General features: G+C 40.9%; 1 protein-coding gene across 4 annotated transcripts in view; it reads right to left on the bottom strand.

Moving 5' to 3' along the window:
* The window catches only part of FBXL5 (F-box and leucine rich repeat protein 5), a 32662-nt gene extending 20584 nt beyond the window's left edge, over positions 1–12078 (bottom strand). For 2 of the 4 annotated variants that reach the window (XM_053976137.1, XM_053976136.1), the window contains exons 1-2: positions 11940–12078; positions 1005–1220 (exon numbers count right to left, since the gene is read on the bottom strand). In XM_053976137.1, coding sequence (XP_053832112.1) covers positions 1005–1220; positions 11940–12074 — 351 coding nt within the window. In that variant the 5' untranslated portion in view covers positions 12075–12078. Of the gene's footprint in view, positions 1–1004; positions 1221–1597; positions 1968–2044; positions 2064–11939 lie in introns of those variants that run through there. The other 2 variants (XM_053976138.1, XM_053976139.1) reach the window with 2 other exon arrangements.
* Between the last annotated feature and the right edge of the window lie 3624 nt (positions 12079–15702).

Here is a 15702-nt window from a genome sequence, read left to right as displayed (position 1 = left end):
ATTACAGAGACAAGATTAAGCCATCAGTTTAAATTAAACTAACCACTAAAGAAATCTGGTTTTGCACACTTAAGAAATCTAGTAACAGAATAACACTAGCATCCCATCAGAGAAGGTATAACACAAAGCCAAGTGTTAAATTTCCTTATTCATTTCCTGATTTGTTAATGGACACTAAATTTAAGGTTTATTATGCATAGGGAAAAAAATCATTTGTAGGGTTCCCAAGTCAAAACAAGGCTTAGATGGTAAAACAGAGTCAATCAACTGCGTATTTAGTATTTTTCTTACTAAAAATCTGGACCACACATACCAGAAATGTAATGTGGAATGTCAAATGACTACTGGAGACTACAGTTCTTATGGGGCAAAGAAAGAATTGAGTTGAGTACCCCAAGAGAAAGACATGGAAGAATTCAAGAAGAATTCTACCGGAGAAGAACTTAGAGATAAGTTGCTGTCAAAAAAGCCAGATGCAGAAATAATATTTAGAGTTCTTTGATGACTGGACCATTAACAGGGCTGCTGAGCCACAGATTACTGGAAGGAGTACATGAGCCACAGAATAAAACAATGCTGCTTTTTTTTGTAAGTCTGGGAATCATGTCCATTTGTAAAAACAATCACAAAAAAAAAAGATCCTCAAGGTTTCCTAACAAATGAATAAAACTCCATTATTTCTATAGCCAGGAACTTCTGAACAGTTAGCTGAACAGTTTTTACATTTGAAACTTCCCTGCTATCCCTCCAAAACTTCTCAAATTATACAGTGAAGACTGTCTGTCACAAAACACATCTCTGAAAAGACTTTTTACTAGCAACTTAGTAATTGTGGTGAATGGCAAAAGAATTTGTGTTTTGGACTAGAAAGTATCAAAAAAACACAAAAGTTTCTTCTTCCTCCTTAGTTTCACTCATAAAGAATATGAAGAAGAGCCAAGGCAAACTAATATGTAATCACAGCATGTTTTCCTCAGGTCACAAATATGTCATAGTCTACTTACCTTTACATTCTTTAGCCCTTTCTCAAAAAGGCTAAGCATCTCTGAGAGTTTGTTGTCCGAGTGCACATTGTACACTGTCCGGCTACGCTGCTGAAGCAAACCAATGATACACTCATTTTCAATCTGCTCGTGCATTTTAAATTCCTTGAATGTAGCATAAAGAGATTGCAGCAGAGCTCGAAAATCATTGTTGTTGGAGAAGTTGGTCTTGGAAAGCTAGGAAAAAGAAAAGGTCATAAAAAAACAATTAAAATCATGTCAAACTCAAGTTAAATCCTTAGAATAGGTATCAACTCCAAGGAATTCATCGCTTCCCTTACTTATAAAAGGTAAACACCTTCAGTTTTTAACATAAAATGAAGCCATTAAAATCAAAGTTGTATTTAAGCAACATAAACCAAATCTTGTGAAACACTGAGGTAAACAAATGTAGAAAGATTTCCTGGCGGAAGCCAGTGCAATCTCCCCAGCTTGGCACATTACTGACAGGACCTTTCCCAATCCTCATTTCTGTCCATACCAAAAAGCCATTAACATAGGCCCCTGAGCCCATCCTTAGGGACATACTATCCACAAGGAATACTGAGTCCTACCAGTGAATACAAACTACATTAGCTGTTGGAGGAGCTTTCCAATGGAGCAAAACCCAACAAATCGAGACAGATCAAAATTCTAGCTAATACAGTAGTGCCATTTTTACATGTGTACAGTCATCATCAGCAACAATGCATTTTAAAACTGCATTTTCCTTCGGTGAATATAGAAAACCAGAGTCTTTTCCATTCCTATGCTTTATTCCATGTGCCGCTTCAAGAATCATAGCCAACAGCAATATACAAGACCAAGCACTCTAAAAGTAGACTCCAATTCAGAAAACAAGCTACTGCAACATTCAAAAGTGGCTTAGCTACAAAGACTCTGGAATCTATGAGTTTTACAAGAAATGGGAATCTGAGACGTATATATTACTTACATCAAAAACAACTACAAATTGAGATAAGCAAAACTTTTTTTCATTAAAAACCCCCAAATGTACTTACTCATTGTGACATTGCATTGCCACTTCCTGGCAGCCACCAGCTAAATGCAACTGAAACATGCTGGACACCTGCCAAATCCTTATGCAACTCCAAGACAGCTGTGCACACTGTACATTACATGCTGTACATATGAGCAAAATGACTCTCACTATGGAAAGGCAAAGTTACTTAGCCCCAGAAGAGAGAGAAACACAGCGAGGTTTAAGAGGTGTTTTTGTTTTTTCTCTTTTTTTCCAATACGCTTTAGACCAACTACTGACAGAAGTCAGAAAAAACTGATGTCTGTAACACACTGTTAGGATTTCAAGCATATATTGTTCTGTATTCCTAATGGGGGAAGATCTTGGCTTCAAAGGCCATTTCAATCCCACACTATGGCCAGAGAATGCAGCGCTAGGAGCAGTGGCACTACATGAAACAGAGGGCTTGACTTTCCACAGTTAAAAGCAGAAGCCTGAGCCAGCACAGGCAAGGGGCACACAAGCAACTCCTCAAGACAGCCTCCTCACCTCCCAGCACCTTGTGAGTCACATCTCAATAACTAACTGTGGTTTCTCAGGTGGCATTTCCTTTGATTAAGGACAGTTTTGATACAGTTCATTCTACCCATAAGGACCCACAAAGTGACTGGAGGCAGTCTCCAAAGACTCTTTTTCCTCCAAGAATCCCATGTGCTCCCAAATGCTTAGCATTTTGATTGACATAAAAAATGTAAACAAGACTGCTGAAGTGGGTAACAGGAAGGTTCCACAAATCCACTGTATTCTGCTGTTGGCTTTTAAAACAAATCATGAAATTGGTTCTGATAAAAATCTAGCATCTTCTTGTCATCTTGACTCAAAGCCTTTTCAAGACTCAAAATGTTCTGTTGAATCTACCTATTGTCATCCACAAATCTGGAATAAATAATCTCTTTGTGCATGTGATTTAAGAATGTCTGTTAGAAATGGATTGCTATAGAAGCCATTGTAACATGAAGCACTTGTATATTCATGGAGAGGATACTGAAGTTTAGTAACTACACTTGAATCAGAAATCACTGTATTAAAAAGGTCAGCCAAAGCTGAGAACAACTGGCTTTTCAGAGGACAGGTAGCCTAGCAACAAAGTCACTTGGTCAAGCCTGTAATTTCATTACCAGGATTGATGAAGTCTCATGATGGGGGACCAAGACTATTAACAGACAGCAACTACTCCATTCCAAGGTCCACTTTTCACCAGCTCTAACAAGGAAAACTAGTGCAGGAGTTTAGTAGTGCAAGAAGAAAAAAATCACACATCGCCAAGTTCAAAGAGAGAATGGCAAGGAGGACGAAATGGACAGTATAATGGATTTTTCATCAAAAATATAAAGCACAGCGCATGTGAGAACCCTGAACAGGCTTAAAATACACCACACTAAACCACAGCCACCAGTGTTCAAGAAACTTGGGAGCTTTCTGGGCTTCCGAAGACATTACATTTAAACAGCTCTACATTATAGAACAACTGGGTTTGTGTTTGGAATGCAAACTCTAATTGAGGAGCAGTACCACAAGAGCAACAGTTTCAGTGGCTCCTGAAATTTAAGAATTATTCATAATCCAAACTGCCTGAGCAACTGTCCAAACAACAGTCAGTCCTTTGTATTGCAACATCTGTTTGAAACACTTCAGAGACTTATGGTTGATGCAGGCATCGTCTAGAAGTAGCCAGGAGCTTTTAAATTCACTTTATTTATTAAACTTTTATTAAAAGAAAATAAATGATGCAATTAAAGCCTAGCCATACTTGAAAAATCTTTGTAGCTCAGACAAGTATAGCAGTTTTAGGTGAGTGCCCATATTATTGGACTATAAGAGAGTCATTAACAAGGTCAAGATGAATGTACAGACTTGTAGCAAACATACATCTTTCCTTCCTGAAACACACTGTTTAAATTTTGTGCCTTAAGAACAAGATACCAATACTGGCAATATTAACAGCAATTGCTCTTCAGACACTGCTTCATGTTCATGACACTCAACTGAAATAACTCTACACTCAACTCTTGCATCTCCCTCATGGCCTTAGTGCTTTCATTAAAAAAATGAAACTTTCTATCTGATGAAGACCTAGACATTTCTATCCAAAATATTGTGAATAAATAAGGAAGTTCAAAACTGCTAATGAAACAACCAAACAAAACACAGTATGTAACTTGGTTTCTGGAAGTGTTTTATACATGGGCTAATATAGAAAAATGTCTTCTTAGAAGAAGGAAATTAATTTTCCAGCAATGTTAGTTTACAGTGAGTAAACTGAAACAGTTTTTTCCTACTAACTATGCCAAAAATACATTTAAGGAGTCAAAAATGTTTGTTTCTTCCTTCCAAGCATACTATGAACCGACAAGGAGAAAGCAGCAAAGAGGAATAAAGAAAAAGTACGCTGCTCTTATCAGACAAGCACAGTAGTAAGCGACGACTATGCTGCATGCCAGCATTCCCAGTTACAAGTATCTCTATTCCCAACTACAAGCCAGAAAACTACAAAAATTTGAGGAAGGAGAAAAGAAGCGAAAAATATTTATTTTTCCACTCTTCCTACAGATTTCACAAATTTAAAATGGAATAATTTCTCAAGGCTAAAAAGTTTAATGTGGCTATAAATTCACAAGCCGCTTAACTTCAAATGAAGGTTTTCCCTATCAGCACATGAATTCTGAACAACCATTAACCTTAAAAATTCAGTCTGGAATCTAAAAAAATTAAAGATATTTTTTTCTTCCTGGTCTTCTTGATCAATTGTTGTTCTTTTTCATGTGTCATCCCGAGTTACATTTTTGACAGGTCATTTCTCTATATTCTGTTTTCCATGTATAACCACATTAAGACAATCAGCTGATAGTCACAGGATATTAAATAAATAACATAATATTCCTGATAATCAGTGTAAACTAGACTTCTACCACTAGTTAGCTCATTAGATTTAAAACTAATTTTAAAAATAGTAAAATATTTTTCATTATGGAGCTGATAGATCATTCTGATTAAAAGAAAAAAGGTATCAGGATAAACATCAGGAAAGTTTTTCACCCACAAGGTAGCCTGGAACTGGAACAGGCTCCACAAGGAACTGGTCACTACAGCAAACCTGACAGAGTTCAAGAACTTTTTTGACAACGCTGTCAGGCACATGGTGTGACTCTTGGAGTTGGGATTCATGCACAAGGCCAGGAATTGGACTCAATGACCCTGATGGGTCCCTTCCAACTCAGAATATTCTATTATCCTATTCTACAATCCTATGAAAAAAACCAACTGATTCTTAGAATAGAATAGCACCAGGAGAAAAAGGAGCTGGCATTACTAGTCAGCTGTATCTTTTCACTGTTACATTCTTAGGTATTAGCACTCTGCATATGCAGTAGCACTAAAATTCAGAGGACAAACCTGGACTCTGCAGAGGTATTTATTTCAAGTTCAGGCACAAGAAAATGGAGGAACAAAAACCATAACAAGGTGTGCCTGTGTCAGCAGTAAGAGCATGCGGTTTCATGTTATACTTAATCTGCTGGAAATGAGGGCGTGGGTATGGAGGAGGAAACACACCAAAGGAGCAGCCCTGCTCTAACTGTACAATCCTGCTGCTTCCCTGGAATATGTGCTAGCAATCATGCAGCTGCAAGATGAACCCATCTGGTGTACTAATCCAGCGAGGAGCTCTGCCTTTTACTGGGTTCATTTTTCACCTGGCTGGAGCACCAGTAACACCCAGTTACAAGCCATGTCTTACTTAGGAATCCCCAAGAAGTTCAGTTGATATTGTCCCCAAGGAAGAACTCAGGTGCTGAGGTAGCCTAGCCAAGAGAACGACTGTCCTCAGTGTTACCTCTCGTTGGCTTGCTCTTTATGAGCAATGTGTATGAGGTGAACAGTAAGAGAATTAGCTAAACTGCTTCACACTCCCACCTCTGTATGTGTGTGAAGCGTTAAATCAGGGGAGAAATCAGTTTTCCACCCTGGGCACTTTTCTTGGCAATGGGCCGACCCAAAATAATAGCAATTAGTTAAGCAGGGAGGACAGAATGTGGCAGAACTCAACAAGAAATTGAAAGCTTTCAAATGCTCTTCTTTCTGATGTTGTCTTCTCAATGCAACCCTCTGTGTAATCTTCTAGCTGTTTTGCAGCATCACTAAAGTCTTGAAATTGCTTTTTAAAAAACCCAACTACTCAAAAAAAAAAAAAAAAACCCACACAAATCCAAACAAAACAAACAAAAAGCCCCACAAACCAAAACCAACAAACAGCATAGAAGATTCAGACACACTAAATTACAGAATTATTTTGTTTTCAAAGAACACTGGCAACAGGGAAGGTAAAACCTCATATTCTATTTTCAAGGGCTAAAATCAAGCTGATAAATGCCAAACATAAAAGAACAGTGAAAAAAACCTCATGTATTTCCATTTTTATTGGTGTCTTCCATATCACTGTCTTGTACTATATCTACAGTCAATTTTGTCTAATGAACACTTATAGATCAGGTTTTGAATCATGAAGAGCATTTCACAGTAAAATATGAATAACAACATGGGACTATCTCAACCAAGATTTTCAGTGATGCAATTGCTACAAATCAGATCCTCCTGGGGTTCACAGTAGAAAGCACAGCTCAAGATGCACTGATAAAATCAGCTAAGCCTCCTTCACCATGTGATTTCCACAGGCAGAAGCTTACCAAGGCTGGAAGAACAAAGCCTGTCACCAGGTCTGTAGAGAAGAACTAAAAAGAATAAAAAAATTTAAAACCAATTAAAAAGCTACTAAATATATGAGCTACAAGGGCCTTGAATGAAATAACGATGAACAGTTGCAACTATGCTGTTATTTATCTGTGTCACATTACTTTACATGCCATGGAAGACTTCTTTCCTGTTTTATACCCTTCAAGGACACAGGATCCTACTAAGACCTGGTGTTTTGGCCTTCTGTGAGGTCATACCTGAAGCCCCTGAAGTGAAGTCTCCCACGGCAGTAACTCACAAAACAGAACCAGAGCAAAAATGTCTTTGCACCTCTGCATCAGTCTGACTACAAGTTCCTAACACAAAGGTGGACACTGGAAAAGTTCACCAGTCCAGCCTAATCCGTCTTGGGCACTAACTGCAAAAGCAAAAAGCCAAGTCTCAAGAATTACAACTTGCAGTATTTAATCAGTTAAAGCATATTCTAGGATAGCTGCACAAAACCTAACACTGATACACACTAATTACAGTTCTTGGATTTTTTTTTTTATTACTAGAAACCCAGATACACTTATCTTCTTGGAACATGCATTTTCTGCTTTCAAGGGCATCAAAAGAAAAACATTTCACTTTGAAACAGTAAGTCGCAAGTTAATTGGTCCATTTTATCAGATTTCAGAATCTGAAAGAAATCTGCCAGAAAAAGTATGATCTTGGCAAAGTCATATAATGCCCTGTCCAATGCTTTACAATGCCAAATCCATTCCATTCAGAGTATTTTTCACTTCTAAATGGTCCATCATTCTACTAAATGGTCCATCATACTACAGATGACATAAGAAAATCACAAATTTAATGTATGAAAACATTTCATTCTCTTCAGCAGAAGCCAAAGGTAAGTGAATGCAACTTGAACAGAATAGCATTTAGACTTCAAATCAGGAGGACAGAGAACACAGATTATATAAGAGAAGAAAAGCGATACTTTAAGTCAACTATTTAACAGGAAAGGCAGATGACAACAGAAAAACTTAATGTCTTTTTTGCTGAAATCTGCATGAAAAAAATTAATTAGGAAAAATATTTATGGCAATTAATTTTTAGCAAAGAGTCAGAAGCGTGGATTAGGAAAGGAAAATACTAATTAAGTATTTATGCAAGTTCAATGCATTTAAGTCACCAGAATATGACAAAACTGATCCAAATTTCCAGGAAGAACTAGCCAAAGCAATTACTGAACCATGAGAAATAACTGCAGAGATCTTTTGTAGAAAGATGAGATCACAGGAGACTGAAGTCAGGCAAACAAAAGGAGGACCTTAGATGCTTCTGCCGAACACCCAAAGGTTTCACAATAAAGCTGAGCTATTAAAGCAGCTGCTCCCTCCTGCCATGGTTCATCCTGTTCCCTCCCATACTGACAACCTGGTTCTGAAGCTTGTTCGACCTCTTAGTGAGCCAGTTTTACTGAATCGCCTTTCGCTTCAGTTCCCTAGATGAACTAGCTGCTCATCAAGTGGCCAGACAAGCATAAAGGATATCATCAGCAATTAACCCTTCCAGCAGCAGCCAGTTATTACACCCACTCAGTCACAGTATTAAGCCTCACACTAATTTTGAGAGGCAGACAGAAAGACGTGAGAACAAGCAATCAAACACTGATATCTTTATTACAGCATTTAAGAGTGCAACCATTTTTCCTACTCTTAAAGCACCCTAAACTTGCTGGGCAATTCTGTAATACAAAGATTTGAAAACATGCTTTGGCTGCAGTAACTCCACAAGCGAGCAGGAAGTTTGAAATCCCATACTGTAAGACCCGGTGTCTTGTTTCTGGGGAAGGCCTAGCCAAAATGTAATTGCAGTCTATACACAGAGTACACCAGAGTCTGCTACTTGAGTAGTCCCAATCTTGAAGCTACAAGAAGTAACAACTGGCCAGCACAGATTTGTTTTGAAAAAAGAATCTGACTTCCTTTTGATAAGATAGCCAAACTACTTAAAAGGAAAATGATACATGTTACAGATCATGACCTCTCTAAGGTTTTTGGTATTGTTTTGCCTTACAGCAAAGTAACTCAGTCTACAGGAAATCACAGAGTAGCTCAAGCACTTGCGAACAGTGCTCTCAAGCCCAAGCTACCAGTCTCCAGCCAAACCAAAATGGGATTTTCATTATCAGCAGAAATCTGTGTTGTTTCATTTGTGACAGATACAATACTTTCAGACACAGCTAAAAGCTGTGGAAAGCTGGTATTACACAAGTGGCACATTCTCAAGTGCAGAAAACACAAGATCATAATGTGATGACAGAAACTGCCTCACTGGACATCAACATGCTGACTTGGACGAGTGCATAGTGTTCCATACAGGATAGGAGTCTAATGACAAAAATGACAGGGAATTTGAGCATCAGCCCTCCGAGAAGCACAGAGCAAGTATGCTGCTGTTAAAAAAAGAACTGCAGAAGGACAAATCTGCTCTACTCAACACCAGCGCTGTCCCATTCTGCACAAGATTTCAGGAAAACACAGACATAATTAGGCTGAGGTTTCACAGTAGCTTCAGTCAATCTAGTTGCTGGCTGTCACAGTCCCACTCTCTGCCTCCCACTGGCTTCAGTACCGATCTGACCGGTGCTTGCTGGCAGCACTACATCAACAGAAAACCTACCCTGCTTCAGAAAAAAAAATGTTTTCTGCCAGTTTGGAGCCTGAATCACCTCAAGCACTGATGGGAGCAAGACAGGCAGGCAATCATAATAGCAGCAGTCAGATAGTTTAAACTGTTAAGAGAATGGCAGCTTAGTTCTGACAAAAGCAACAAGTACACTGAGGTACAGCAAGCGTGACCCACGTGATGAAGCAGAATAAATCCGTTTGCTGAAGCCAGAGAACACATAACTAAGATGGAGGACACGGCTACAATTGCAAATTGGCACAAGATCTCTTTGAAAACGAAGAATGGTTCACTAGAGATGGGAAAACAGAATCTGCTCTATTTGTAGCAAAGATGACGTCAGGCATTAGGACAAGCACTTCAGTTATAAAGACTGTCTGCTGTAGCACTCCAATACCTACAGGGGGGACATCCTCACAGCACTTAACAAATTTTCTTACCATCAGAGTAGGAGAAGATTTGGCAACAGTGTGGATCTCCTTATTAAACATAATTCTAATTACTCATATTATCCAAGTCCAGGGCAGTGTATACAACACAGGTTAAAATGCCATTTAAGAATGCAGCAAAGGTACAGGGGGATCTTTGCTAGCAACAGTTAAAAAAGTAGGATAACTTTCCTAAAGCACTAAACAGCTTAAATGTCCAATTTAACTGTTCTGTCTCACATGAAGTCCTGGAAGAACAAAATAAACTGTATCTCTGTCCTAAAGGATTATTTAAGTTCCTATGTACTTTATCCATCAGAAACAATGTAATTGTTCTCTTGAGAAGCAAAGATGGATGAGGCCATTTCACCCTCGCTACCATTCGGTGGAATTTACTACATTCAAACAAAAGCAGCAACTATATTACAGTATACAGGGAACCCAATGAACACAGGTAACATGTAATTCATAAAATTAAAGAACACTCAAGGTCAAACTAAAGTTATCAAGAGCATGGCTTTAGAGATTACCTGCCATGTAAGCAGAACAACAGACTTACCTAATTGCAGCATCTCAATCACACAAGAAAGAAATTCAAAACTGGAAGTTTTTCTGGTGCAAAGCTGGCATTATAAAAACTCACAGTCAAGGCACACACCCCAAGTTCTGCAACAGGGTTAAAGGACCTAAAATTGAATTTTTTTTTTTAAAGTGCCATTCCTTCAGGCTTGCCCTTATTCAAAAGAAAAAGGGAGCAAGAAAATTCCTGTATAAAAACTTTTATAAAATGAAAAATCATGAACATTTCAAATTAGATAGTTTTAATCAATTTTTTCAATATTCAGGAAGAACAGTAATTGCTCCCCAGGAAGTTTTATCAGGCATGGTAAACTTGGTCAAAACTTTGTGGGAGGCTCAATAAAAGTGATAAAAATGCCTCTCTAGGAACAAAACCCAAGTGACTACAAGATCTGGATGTTTAAATGAAACCTGTTCAGCTACTGTCAACAACACACTACAAACAGCTACCAGGAGTCAGTGGGGGTGTTTGTTTCCACTCAAATAAAATCCACTCTGTTATGATACCATAATTTTTTCTGCTGCCGCAGATTAAGTTGATTGCAAATGTACTCTCAAATAAAAGGCAAAGTGAAAGAAACTATGTAAGGTCTTCCCTTCTCCTCCCCCTAGACTCTGTGTTCAGCCTGTCCAGTTAGCAAATCCTGCAAAAAACAGTTCTAGGTTTTCTTTAACCTATTAGCAAATGGAAGAGGCACACGAAAGGATCTGGTGAATCCCAGAACAGTGCACGGTGCCATTTGGAAATCGGGAAGCATGAACTCCCCCATGCTGCTGGCAGCAGTAAGCTATGGTAATTGCCTCTCATGTAACTTCACCGTTCTTTTAAATGTCTGTAGCCAATCTGGTTCTCCAAACAGCCATTTATGCCCGGAGATGGGAGGCAAAACTTCTTGCAGTAGGAGTGCTGGCTGTGAAGTATTCGCCCAAAACCCTCCCACAACACTCAAAGCTGCTGCAGGGAAGTTTGCCTTTCAGGTGACACACCAGCCTTGATTATTTAACTACCCCGATACAAGAATAAAAATTACTTTTGTCCACGAGCAAAATTACATATATTTAAAATAAAAGAACATACCTAGGGTACCTTTACCCCACTCACCAGCAGAACGCTGTGCACAGACCCTTGAGCACGGTCCCGTGCCCTGCCTGACTGGCAAACACGGCTGTGCCGCGCTGCCCGCGCAGGGAGCGCCAGGCCCGCGGGCGGCTCTGCCGGGCTGCCCGGGGCGGGGGGGCGCCTTCCGTGCGCGGCACCGCCGCCCCTCCGCGCCGGGAGGAGCTGGACACGGCTCCTGCCGGCCGGACCAGCAAGGCAGCAAGGGCAGCCCCAGCTCCGCGCGGCCGGGGAGCGGCACCGGCAGCCCGTGAGGGGCTCAGGAACCCCGCGGCAGCGCAGGGCAGAAGTTACCGGCGGGGCCGGGGCGCTGACAGCTACGCACTCCCAAAACCCTCCCTCCCGCCCCGGGCAGCGGCGCGGGGGCCGCCCCGGTCCGCTACCTTGTCGCAGTAGAGCCCCACGAGCTGCTTCATGCGCCAGTGCGGGGCGGAGAACACGTCCACCTCCTCGGGGAAGGGAGCCATGTTCTCCCCATGGAGCCGCGCTCCCGGCGGCGCGAACGGCGGCGCGAGCATCCGCACCGCGCGTGCGCCCGCCCCGCGTGACCGCGCCCGCCGTCCCGCGCGTGCGCGGCTGGCCCCGCCCCTTCCCGCGGGGAGCGGCAGAGCCGGGCCTGCCTCGGCCCGGGCGGGCCCTGCCGGGCGGGTCCCGGTGTGGAGTGCTCCCGCTCGCAGGCACAGCACTAGGCCCGTTCAAGTGAGCTGCAGGACTGTACGACTTGTGATCTGATGCCTTGGCAACGCCAAGGTAGCAGCTTGTGGATGTAAAAAACATTTACAGAATCAATTAGGTTGGAAAAGAGCTCTGAGGACATGGACTCCAGCCCGTGACCGAACACCTTGTCTACTAGACCATGGCACTGAGTGCCACGTTGTCTTTCCTTAAAGACACCTCCGGGGACGGTGACTCTGTCACCTCCCTGGGCAGCCCATTCCGATGTCTAATTACCCTTCCTGTGAAGAAATTCTTCCTCATGTCCAACCTAGAGCCTTCCCTGGAGCAGTTTAAGACTGTGTCTTGTCCTGTTGCTATTTGCCTGGGAGAAATGACTGACCCCCACCTGGACACAGCCTCCTCTCAGGTGTTTGTAGAGGGCAGTGAGGTCCCCCTTGGTCTCCTCCAGGCTAAACACCCCCATCTCCCTCAGCTGCTCTTCATAGGACTTGTGCTCTGTTGCCCTTCTCTGGACATGCTCCAGCACCTCAGTGTCCTTCCTGAATTGAGGGACACAGAACTGGACACAGGATTTGCAGTGTGACCTCGTCAAGAAAGGTCCTAGGAGAGCTATTTGTATATGCTGCAGCCCAGAATCTATGCCCAACCTTTTGCAGCATTTGTGCCAAACAAGTAAAATTAAGTGTGTTTGTTTAACATCCAAGGCAAATGGACCAGAAACACCTGGCTGTCATACTAATCTGCTTGTGCAACATTTCAAAGTAAACAGGAACACTGGGCCAAGTTGAGATTGCACATCCATTTGACAAAAGCTGTAACTGTCAACCAGCGTGTAGTGTTGTAAAACTGTTGACCAGCATTGCAATGTTCAGTAAATGTCACCAAAATTCTTTGTCAAACACACAATAGATGCAGCAGGCCTTTCTGACTGAAAACTGTACAAAGTCTATGTTGCAGATATTAAATGTATTTGAGCTAGCGAGGTCATAGGTGTAAGCAATTCACTGTAAACATTTCAGCAAAGTCACGTGAGTTTTTAGTCTGGTATTTCTCAACATACTAATACTGGGAATAAAATGCTGGTAAAAGCAGTAAGTAGTGAACTAAGCAGAAGAGCTCATGTTATGTGTTACTTTGCTGACACTGAGCACAATAATCTTTTTATCTCTTTATCTAAGGAAATGAGTCTTAAGCAATTGCAGTACTAGGCGTTTCCTTTTCCATGAATCCTTTCCTCCTCGAAGGACTTTTGAACACACTGACCTACTTAGCCATGTTTGCAAATATGTACGAACCTTGGAAGGTTAAATTCTTACAACTTCGGGGTGGGAAAAAAAAGCAGTTACACAGGAGGGAAGAAAGGAAGGCAAAGCACAGGTGTTACGCAGCTGGCTAGCCAGCACACGGCTGTGTTTACAGCTTGGCAAGTGAGCAGAGCTCTGGGTTTGGGCTTGAGCATGTCTTTCACAGAGAGTGTGCCCTGGCACGCAAGGGAGCCGGCGAGACCTTGTGTTACTGCTGTAGGTAGACTTATGCACTGAAGACACAAACCCTTAAGAAGCAATGTTTGAAGTTCATGGCTTACAAAGGAGCCTGTGAATATGAGGTTCTATTTCCAGGCCTAAAGCATGTGGTCATACAGAATTGAGGTTATTCTGCCAGAAATTCATGCTTGAGTAGTAGCAGAGGATTAACGTTACTGTCTGTTACACCTTCCTACTGCTGGAACTTACCACTCCCCTCTGATAGAAATAACAGGAGAGAACATGTTGGTTCCTCATTTTCTGGGGTTCAGAATGTAAACATATGCTGAATTTCATGGTTGTTTGGGTTAATACTCAGTTTGTGAACTACAGAATCTCCAGAGCAGATATGCTGCCAATTTTCTGACGTTTCTTCATGGGCAATAACATCTTCTAGGAGAGAGGGACAGAGAGTGAGGAACAGTGATCTGCATCCACCATGAATTGCCAGACCTCAGGAGGCAAGATGGACAGCCAGTTTGTGGCAGTGAATTACAATACTACAAGAAAAATATTTAGAACAAAGCTAGAACACTAATTTAAAATGGCTATGCTGAGGCAGATCAGAGGCCCTCTGGCCTGATGTTGTGTTTCTAGAAGTTGCCAGTGAGGAAAGGAAGCTTGGTAGGAGTTGAAATGGGGATCCCAACAACTCTTGGATCCAGTTCCTCTGGGATGTTATGACAGGTTGTCTATTTGCTAGGGAACCCACACCTTCTTCCCCAAGGTGCTGTGTCCTAACCTAGTGTGTACTTGGAGAAACGTTCAGTATCTATCTGTATGACTTCTTAACTTACACTGTATATTTCAAGCGAAAGTTCTAGCCTTGATGCAAAAATCAGTGACAATTTCTGCACATTTCGGTATAGAAGATCACATCACATTCTGGTTTCTGTTAGACCCTGAAATTACTGAGCGAAATTTGGTTGCAGCAAAGTTAATAATAAAAGAAAATGTTCAGTGACTTCCATGGACTATTGCACTCTCTAATCCTGAATCCAAAGTATTGGCTTGAAACCATTTGATCATTGTTCTGATGCCCTATCAGCAGGACATAGAGAAGTTAGGAACAGAAATAGGAAGAAAAAGCATTAGAGAAGCAACAGGAGTAAAGTGCATGATTTCCTGTGTCTCCACCATATCAAGCACAACATTGCATATCCATTTCTGTGTAAATCTGGCTTTCCTGAAGACTCTGATGCAGGTAGCAACCAATTGGCTATCTTTTATCACATTTATAGTAGAAATCCATCATCAGGAATTTACTCAATGATTAGCAAGATTTTTCCCTCAGCAAAATCCGCCAGCTGAGTACCAGTGCATCAATGGAAGTGTGACACTACACAAATAAGTACACAAAAAATAAAGTTATATATTCACTGAGGGGAAAAAGAAAGAAAGAAAGAAAGAAAGAAAGAAAGAAAGAAAGAAAGAAAGAAAGAAAGAAAGAAAGAAAGAAAGAAAGAAAGAAAGAAAGAAAGAAAGAAAGAAAGAAAGAAAGAAAGAAAGAAAGAAAGAAAGAAAGAAAGAAAGAAAGAAAGAAAGAAAGAAAGAAAGAAAGAAAGAAAGAAAGAAAGAAAGAAAGAAAGAAAGAAAGAAAGAAAGAAAGAAAGAAAGAAAGAAAGAAAGAAAGAAAAGAAAGGAAAAGAGAAGAACCAGCATGCTCCTCAGAAATGTGATTGCAAAAATATTTGGAGGTTGAATACAAAATACTTGGAGGTTGAATTTATTTTTTTTTAAAGGAAAAAAACCCAATGTGGTTGTATTTGCAGCAGTGTGTACCGGAGAATATTCTGAAGATTAGATTGATTGGTGCCTTTTGATGTTCTAACAGAGTACTTAGGGGAAGAACCTGGAGGAGAATGACAGCAGAAGCTGAAGACATTTGTTCAGTGCACAAGATATAAGTCATACTCTTTATGTGTCTCATTATGATTAAGGACTG

Source organism: Vidua macroura, chromosome 4, assembly GCF_024509145.1.
Source record: "Vidua macroura isolate BioBank_ID:100142 chromosome 4, ASM2450914v1, whole genome shotgun sequence".
Classification (NCBI taxonomy): domain Eukaryota; kingdom Metazoa; phylum Chordata; class Aves; order Passeriformes; family Viduidae; genus Vidua; species Vidua macroura.
This window is presented reverse-complemented; position numbering and strand designations above follow the sequence as displayed.